General features: G+C 46.5%; 1 protein-coding gene across 1 annotated transcript in view; it reads right to left on the reverse strand.

Moving 5' to 3' along the window:
* Positions 1-9883, reverse strand: part of TG (thyroglobulin) — a 173372-nt gene that overhangs the window by 94558 nt on the left and 68931 nt on the right. Inside the window, exon 32 of the mRNA XM_081874990.1 lies at positions 6736-6789. Within this exon, the coding sequence (XP_081731116.1) occupies positions 6736-6789 (54 nt within the window). The remainder of the gene's footprint in view (positions 1-6735; positions 6790-9883) is intronic.

Consider the following 9883-nt stretch of genomic DNA (forward strand, 5'->3'; position numbering starts at 1 on the left):
TCTCTCTCCCTTCCCCCCCTCTCTCCCTCTCCCCCAGCAGCACCGGAGCTTGCCTGGAGGGGAGGGGCTTTCCCTGCTCTTTGTTCCGTTTCAGCAAACACAGCAACGAAACAGAGGAGGGTGGGCGGTAAGACCCTGAGGCAGAATGCAGGAAAGCAGCCGCTTCCTCTTTTCAGTTTTCCCTTTTCCTTGAAGCGTCGCGATTTGATTTTTGCCTGGTTTTTCGGCTCCAGGGACCACACATTCGCTCTATAACATGCACAGACATTTCCCCTTCCTTTTTAGGAGAAAAAATCTGCGTGTTATAGAGGGAAAAATAAGGTAATTTATCTTACAAACACTTTTAAGAGTAACATAATAAAGGGTCCCCTAAGCATATAGGGAAGTACGGATCTGTACTCCCATCAGCCAACCCCTTTCAAAGAGGCCCTTGAGAAAGTTAGCCATGTGAATCAGATCTTTGAATTCCTTATCTCATACAATACTCATCTTATACAGTGGTACCTTGGGTTAAGAACATAATTTGTTCCAAAGGTCCGTTCTTAACCTGAAACTGTTCTCAACCTGAAGCACCACTTTAGCTAATGGGGCCTCCTGCTGCTGCCACGCCACTGGAGCAAGATTTCTGTTCTCATCCTGAAGCAAAGTTCTTAACCTGAAGCACTATTTCTGGGTTAGCGGAGTCTGTAACCTGAAGAGTATGTAACCTGAGGTACCACTGTACGATACTTAGTCCCAATGTTTTATTTCCAGAGTGAACTTTTGCAGAATTGGGCATTTCAAAAGTACACATTGGGTTTTAAAAAATAATAATACTGCAATTCACGTATTCCTCTTTTGCCTTGAAAACAACAACAAAAAGGGGAAGCTTTTCAGCAACATGAATGTAAGCAACATGTTTTTAAAGTATAATTACACATCAATTTTCTGCAGTCAGCAACTGCATTCCAAAGCGGTGGAAGTGGTATGTCTACGTCCAGACACAAAGCTGAAAATGACTAGTTATGCTCTTTAGAAAAAGAATAGGCTTTGTCTGGATTCCATTGTGAGCCAAATTGTCTGGTTTCCTTGATGGTTTTCAGATGCATTCATTGCAATAGCCTTCCCATTCACGATCACGTCTACTGACTCAGTCAGCAAACTTGAGCAAGTCATGAAACCCCATGTACCACAATATTACGGCTACAGAGGCAAAAAAATTGCCTTCAGGCATGTTAATCGGGAATAATTCTGTGTGACTCAACTTGTCGATGACAACATGGCCAGAACAGTACATTTGGGCCCACTTGAGTCTGTTTTACCATGAAGAAATGAGTCTTATTATTTGCTTTTCGACACTTCTATGAAAGGGCAGAGTCTTAATGCAGACTTTGCAAATGAGCAGAAAGGCCAGGGTGCTTTGAAATAGCCATGGCACAGGGAAGATCCAACTGCAATGCTACTCACAAGTAGGCAACCATTTCGCACATTGCCTCCTGGGGAGTCTTCCTGGGAGGAGGGTGGGCAGATGTCACTGGTGAGTGGGACAAGAGGCAAAAGCAGGCAAAACAATGAATGTAAATCTTCGTACTGCAAGCCAGTTTCTACACCCATCCACACACCCCTCTGACTTCCATCTAAGGAAGAATGAAGCAGAGTTCGAGGGCACATTTCAGCCCGGCAGAAACACTCAAGGAAGTTGCAAAGCAGAACCAGGGAAGGATATGGCTTGGGGAGGGGGGTGTAGCATGAGGAGCATTTCAGGGGCCAGAGAGAAAGGCTTGGAGGGCCACATTCAGTCCCACTCAGTTGTATCGTTCACATTTCATATGGATCTAAAGAAAACTACCAGTCCAATTTAGCAGAAAACTCAAAACCAGATTCTGCTACCAGCGGAAGCGAGCGGCAATGTTTTATCTGAACTGAACTGTAATACCATGTCATGCTAAAGGTAGGGTATTGCATGTCTGAGCACACAGAAAATTCAACAAAAGCTCCCTACAAATAGAACTGCTGCAGAATAATGGGAAGACAGTCTGAACCTTTCTCCCTAGCATACTACCTGCCGTATGACACTCACCTAAGCCAAACCAGTCGTGTTGTTCGAACCCTGATTCTTTAGCTCATGGCCAAAACAAAACAAATTCCTTCCAGTAGCACCTTAAAGACCAACTAAGTCAGTTCTTGGTATGAGCTTTCGTGTGCATGCACACTTCTTCAGATACTTTAGCTCATGGTTACAGGAGAGAGCTTAACCCCAAGCCTTGGTTCAGAGTGTGGGAGCAAAAAGGACTGAAGAGAAGTGTCCCCAAGATCCCCTAGAGTCACCTGCCTATTAACACCCCACTAAGCCATGGCGCTGTGGTCTAAACCACTGAGCCTAGGGCTTTCCGATTGAAAAGTCGGTGGTTCGAATCCCCGTGACGGGTGAGCTCCCATTGCTCGGTCCCAGCTGCTGCCAACCTAGCAGTTCGAAACCACATCAAAGTGCAAGTGGATAAATAGGTACCGCTCCGGCGGGAAGGTAAATGGTGTTTCCATGCGCTGCTTTGGTTTTGCCAGCAGCGTCTTAGACATGCTGGCCCCATGACCCAGAAGCTGTCTGCGGACAAACGCCAGATCCCTCGGCCTATAGAGCGAGATGAGCGCCGCAACCCCAGAGTCATCTGCAACTGGACCTAATGGTCAGGGGTCCCTTTACCTTTACCTTTAATGCAGTGTGGCATCACTGCAAGACCATACAGAGAAATTTACAACCACAGTGTCTTGGAGAGAGAGAGAAAGAAAGAAAGCCTAAGGTAATTTGGAAGATTCAGAACAGATTTTAAAAAGTACTTCTTCGCACAACTCATTGTTAGACTACGGAACTCTCTGCCACAGGAGGAAGTGACGGCCACCAACTTAGATGGCTTTAAAAGGGGATTGGACAGTCTATCAATGGCCACTAGCTAAGGTGGCTCTGTTCTGCGTCCACGACTGGATGCAGCAATGCTTCGAAATACCAGTTGCTGGAAACCACAGGAAGGTAGAGTGATCTTATGCTCAGATCCTGCTTGCTGGTTTCGCACGGGCATCTGGTTGGCTGCAGTGAGAACAGGATGCCGGACTAAATGGGCCATTGGCCTGACCCAAAAGGCTCTTCCAAAGAAGGCTGATCACCAAAGAATTGATGCTTTTGAATTATGGTGCTGGAGGAGACTCTTGAGAGTCCCATGGACTGCAAGAAGATCAAACCTCTCCATTCTGAAGGAAATCAGCCCTGAGTGCTCACTGGAAGGACAGATCCTGAAGCTGAGGCTCCAAGACTTTGGCCACCTCATGAGAAGAGAAGACTCCCTGGAAAAGACCCTGATGTTAGGAAAGATGGAGGGCACAAGGAGAAGGGGACGACAGAGGACGAGATGGTTGGATAGTGTTCTTGAAGCTACTAGCATGAGTTTGACCAAACTGTGGGAGGCAGTGGAAGACAGGAGTGCCTGGCGTGCTCTGGTCCATGGGGTCACAAAGAGTCGGACATGACTAAATGACTAAACAACAACAACAAGTGTCTATCCAGGACTAAACGACTAAACAACAACATGTCCTTAACTTTCTGGCATTGCTTTTTCCTCTGGGTGGGACAGGTGTCTCTACACACCATCCTACCCCAGGTCAATTGGTTAGTGCCTGACGTGACCACGACGAAGGGACTTTCTACAGCATCCCTGCAGGTGCTTCAACTCTACACAGCTTCCATGTCGCTGAGAAATTTCCCTATTATACTCAAACCAGACTGTGCCAACCCGTCCACATTTCAGTAGCTGCTTTCGTCGCATAATTGTAGCCTTCAGCATCCAACGATGCCTGTAACTTTTATTGTTGAATTACAGGCATTCCGTGAAGATGGTTACTGCTTACCATATGTTATTTGTGCTGGAATGCAGGAAGTGTATCAAGAGCACAGTCGGGTTGGGTCATGAGTTATATGGGACTTATGGTGCTGGAGGAGACTCTTGAGAGTCCCATGGACTGCAAGAAGATCAAACCTATCCATTCTTAAGGAAATCAGCCCTGAGTGCTCACTGGAAGGACAGATCCTGAAGCTGAGGCTCCAATACTTTGGCCACATCATGAGAAGAGAAGACTCCCTGGAAAAGACCCTGATGTTGGGAAAGATGGAGGGCACAAGGAGAAGGGGACGACAGAGGACGAGATGGTTGGATAGTGTTCTCGAAGCTACCAGCATGAGTTTGACTAAACTGTGGGAGGCAGTGGAAGACAGGAGTGCCTGGTGTGCTCTGGTCCATGGGGTCACGAAGAGTCGGACACGACTAAATGACTAAACAACAACAACAAGTGTCTATCCAGGACTTCAGTGTGAAATCATCATTCCCAAAATCCAGAAATGCCAGTGTTTCCCACTAACATGTGCTTTCTGCATACTCGGAAAGGTACTTTTCCATGCTGCACAAATGATTGTGCGCTGTTCAAAATGTGTGGGTTGTTTTTCTTTTCTTTTCTTATTTAGGAGAAATTCAAACCGAATTACATTTATTTCAAGAATGCGCCCTGCACACATGTTTTTGCCAGTCAGTCTAGGTGGAAAGGACAGAATACACCATGTGCTATTCCCCCGCACACCCACACCCACAAAACTCTTCTTGTATAATAACTATAATCTTGCCCCTGGGAGTACTACTTTTCTCTGCACACAAAGCTGTTATTTCATGGCACGGAGAAGCTATCAGATGTGAAATGGAAGCCTTCTGCATTCCTTGGGTGGTGCCTGTTGTGGCACAGGGCATCGGGCACAGGGGAAAGCGAGAGCACCAGATGTTTATCTCCATTTTAAAATAGGCTGCTTATATATAGGGCAGAGCCTCCCTCTCCGAAATAGGTACTTACAAGCCCAGTTACGCCGCATACCCACAGCCTATTTGAGGTTATATACCTGAACAATCTCAGCTGAATTACTTCGGTGCACGCTTCAAAAGGGTGTCTAAAGTAGGGATAGCCCTCCAGGTCCTGTCACACTCCAGCTCCCATCAGCCCCAGCCAACATGGCCAAAGTGAGAGACGGTGGGAGTTGTAGTCTGTTCACAACTGGAGCACCACAAGTCCCCCCTCCGAGGTCTAAGGAAAGATTCAGTCAAGTTCCCATAGAGCCCAAATTAGTGTGTCAGAGATGAGAGGTGGCCTATTCTGGCTTGAAAGTGAAGTACCTCATAAAAACCACGGGGAGAAAGCCCTCCTGGAGCAGACCAAAATATACCCTCCAACATTTCTCCGATGAAAATAGGGGCATTCCATTCTTTAATGATAATTTTACTTCAGTGGTACCTCGGGTTACAGACGCTTCAGGTTAAAGATGCTTCAGGTTACAGACTCCGCTAACCCAGAAATAGTACCTCAAGTTAAGAACTTTGCTTCAGGATGAGAACAGAAATCGCATGGCGGTGGCACGGCAGCAGCGCGAGGCCCCATTAGCTAAAGTGGTACCTCAGGTTAAGAACATTTTCAGGTTAAGAATGGACCTCCAGAACAAATTAAGTTCTTAACCTGAGGTACCACTGTATTTATACCCCACACATCCTACTGGGTTGCCCCAGGCACTCTGGGCAGCTTCCAACATATAAAAAAAAAATTAAACTTTTTTAAAAAACAAAAACAAAACCCTTCCCTATACAGTTGTACCTCAGAAGTCAAATGGAATCCGTTCTGGAAGTCTGTTAGACTTCTAAAACATTTGACTTCCAAAGTGCAGCTTCTGATTGGCTGCAGGAAGCTCCTGCAGCCAACCAGAAGCCGTGGAAGCCCTGTCGGACATTCGGCTTCCAAAAGAACGTTCAAAAACTGGAACACTCACTCCCGGTTTTTGATCGTTCAGTAGCCGAAACGTACAACTTCCGGGGCGTTCGAGAACCAAGGTACCACTGTACAGTATTGCCTTTAGATGGCTCGGGGGTCGGATAATTCCATACCCTCCTACATTTCTCCAATGAAAATAGGGACATTCTAAGGGAAAGTGGGACATTCCAGGATCAAATAAAAAACCGGGACAGCTTCTCTAAATCAGGGACATCCCTAGAAATAGGGACACTTGGAGGGTCTGCCAAAGTCCCACCTAGTCTAGCCAGGCATTCTGTTCCCACGGTGGCTTGTGGGGAAGCCCTCTAGCAGAATTGGAGCATAAGATCTAGGGTTTCCACCAACTGGCATTCAGATAATATAGTACTTAGCCACCGTGGCTAGCAACAGCTGAAGGCCTTGTCCTCCCCAAATTTGCCTACTTCCCTTTTAAAACTATCCAAGATGGCGGCCATCACCACAGCTTGTAAGTGTGAATTCTGTAGTTTAACTATGGAACCACGTGTGAAGACCTATCTCCTTTTACCTGTCCTAAATCTGTCAACCATCAGGCTCACTGGGTTGTAGTATTATGGAAGAATGGACAAGAGTCTCTTCGACCACTTTTTCCACATGATACCTAATTTTAGCCATCGCTTATCATTCTTCCTTTTCACCCAGCTCATCTTTTTTCTTTCTTCCCTAAGCTAAAAAGCCCCAAACATTGTAAGCATTCTTTATAAGGGAAACCCCTTGATCGTTTTGGCTGTCTGAAAAAGCTGTATTAAACGTCATGAAGACTGTGGGGAAAACCAGCATTCTTAGGTTCGGAACAAACAAAAAAATGGAGGGCCAGCAATATTGAAAAGAGGAAGAACTAAAGGTCAGAGATGCTTCATTATTTCTATGGTGTTCTGGTTTTCTCCTTACCATTTTCTTGACTTCTTGGGAGAACAACAGGTGGACAGACGGTGGGGACTTTAGCTGTTGGAGGAGGAAAGAAGCCATTAAACATTTTAAATGTATTTATTTGCAAAAAATAATTATTATAATCTTGGAGCACTTAAATCAATGGGACGTGGCAAAGTCCTTCTGTCCGATTATTGGTTAAAAATAAAGTGAGCAGAGTGCCTTTCTATTGCTGAGTGAGGCAAAGAGACCAAAACATTCATTAGGGGATGCATACTGCAGTTGGCACTGTGGTCTAAACCACTGAGCCTCTTGGGCTTGCCGATTGGAAGGTCAGCGGTTCGAATCTGCACGATGGAGTGAGCTCCCGTTGCTCTGTCCCAGATTCAGCCAATCTAGCAGTTCTAAAGCACACCAGTGCAAGTAGATAAATCGGTACCACTGTGGTGGGAAGGTAAACGGTGTTTCCGTGCGCTCTGGCTTCTGTCACGGTGTTCCATTGCACCAGAAGCGGTTTAGTCATGCTGGCCACATGACCCGGAAAGCTGTCTGTGGACAAACGCCGGCTCCCTCAGCCTGAAAAGCGAGATGAGCGCTGCAACCCCATAGTCACCTTTGACCGAACTTAACCATCCAGGGGCCCTTTACCTTTTTACCATAATGCGAGCAAAAGTCAATGGTATTTGGAAGAAGGAATTGATGCAACAACATATGCAGGAGCTGATTGGACAGGTCTTATTTACAGTAACTTTGTGCAGTAAAACCTATTCTATGCTACAGCCCAGTCCGTAGTGTACATGCCAGGCTGACATTATGTGCTCATCATCAAATGCAGCCATATATTAAAGCCTGCAAGGTGCTTCTCAACCCAGCTGACATACAGAAGGTTTATTCAGCCCCCTTGTGGGCTTTCTTCCATGTTCAGCTGGCAGGTTTGCATTCAGCGCTGTGCATGCAGGTCCTGCCACAGCTGACCTCAGCTTGGGTGGTACTGCCAGTGGATTTAACCACAGAGCCTAGGACTTGCCAATCAGAAGGTCGGTGGTTCAAATCCCCGCGACGGGGTGAGCTCCCATTGCTCGGTCCCTGCTCCTGCCAACCTAGCAGTTCGAAAGCACGTCAAAGTGAAAGTAGATAAATAGGTACCGCTCCGGCGGGAAGGGAAACAGCGTTTCCATGCTCTGCTCTGGTTTGACAGAAGCGGCTTAGTCATGCTGGCCACATGACCCAGAAGCTGTACGCCAGCTCCCTCGGCCAGTAAAGCGAGATGAGCGCCGCAACCCCAAAGTCAGCCACAACTGGACCTAATGGTCAGGCGTCCCTTTACCTTTACTTTATGTCTGGTACTGCTGCCTCTCACCCTCCTCTGTTTCCTTTGCATCATGCCTCATCACTAAAATATAGATTCTTCAGCCTACATATTGCACACGGCTTCCTCCGAAGAATTCTGGTAACAGTAGTTTGCCCCTCGCAGAGCTACAATTCCCAGCACCCTTAGCAAATTGCAGTTCCCGGGATTATTTGGGGTGCTTTAAATGCACAGTGTGGACATAACTGCAGTGGTTGTTGTTGTTGTTTTGCTAGCGTTGTACTATAAAGAACCATACAGGGTGATAAATAAATGCATAAATAGGCAACATTTTCCATTCCTGCTTCTCCGTTTCTTTGAGTAAACAAAAGCCAGATTTGCTTGAAAGGAAATCTCAAGAAACTCCACCCACCCATACAGGATGCCACTGTGGTCAGCTAGTTATACAGAACAGAGTTTCGCTGCTCAATATAGTTTAAGGGTCAGTGAGAAGATGAATAAAATATAAACACTCTTTTAGGCTGAAATATGGGCGCCTACAGAAAAAGCCATCATCTGCGTGCTGGGTTCTAATTATCTGCCCCACTCTATAAAAAGGCCCAAAAGTTCAGTGGAGTTCAGCTACAAAAAAATTAACTTCTTTGCATTCCAGATTGCCTACACCTTTGGGATATTAAGCTATACAAAGGGAAGCTTTGCTGTCTCTGCGTTAAACAAATAATCACTTACACATGTGCATCAGACAATATGAATGAAATCTTTTGATGCAGAAATGGGCAGGGCAGACCACACTCGAAAGCAGGGTGAGGTGGCACATCTCATTGAATTCCTGGTGTGATTAAATGGAAGCAATTTTCAGGTTGGGGCTTTTGGGGGGGAGGGGTGTATTTGTGCATGAGTACATCAGCCTTCCCCAACGTAGTTCCTTCCATATGTTTTGAGCAACAACCTCAGCCAGCACAGTCAATGGTCGGGGATGATGGAAGTTGTAGCCCAAAAAATTTGGAATGGCATCATGTTGGAGAAGGTTAATGTATGTTTATACACAAACACCTGGGAACCAGGCAGAGGGCCTTCTCGGTAGTGGCACCCGCCCTGTGGAACGCCCTCCCACCAGATGTCAAAGAGAACAACAACTACCAGACTTTTAGATGACATCTGAAGGCAGCCCTGTTTAGGGAAGCTTTTAATGTTTGATGCATTACTGTATTTTAATATTTTGTTGGAAGCCGCCCAGAGTGGCTGGGGAAGCCCAGCCAGATAGGCGGCGTATAAATAATAAATTATTATTAGTAAAGGGAGGTAAAGGGACTCCTGACCATTAGGTCCAGTCGTGACCGACTCATCTCGCTTTATTGGGTGAGGGAGCCGGCGTACAGCTTCTGGGTCATGTGGCCAGCATGACTAATCCGCTTCTGGCAAACCAGAGCAGCACACGGAAACGCCATTTACCTTCCCGCCAGAGCGGTACCTATTTATCTACTTGCACTTTGACGTGCTTTTGAACTGCTAGGTTGGCAGGAGCAGGGACCGAGGAACGGGAGCTCACCCCGTTGTGGGGATTCGAACCACCAACCTTCTGATCGGCAAGTCCTAGGCTCTGTGGTTTAACCCACATCATCATCATCATCATCATCATCATTATAATAACACTTGTTGCTAGCATCCATCTGTTGTCTCGAGAGGCAATGAAGTGCACCTCCAGGGGTGAGCATGGAGGTCCTGGGCTGCCCAGATGACAAAACCCCTTTCTCAGCCTTGCTGATGTGGTCCAAAGGAAAGCAGAGCAATACGTTTGACACCAGCTTGGCTACAGGAGTTGCCGGAAGGAGGCGTACAAGGCGCCAATCAACCACCAAA

This window comes from Podarcis erhardii, assembly GCF_964252035.2.
Source record: "Podarcis erhardii genome assembly, chromosome: 8".
NCBI classification, from domain to species: Eukaryota; Metazoa; Chordata; class Lepidosauria; order Squamata; family Lacertidae; genus Podarcis; species Podarcis erhardii.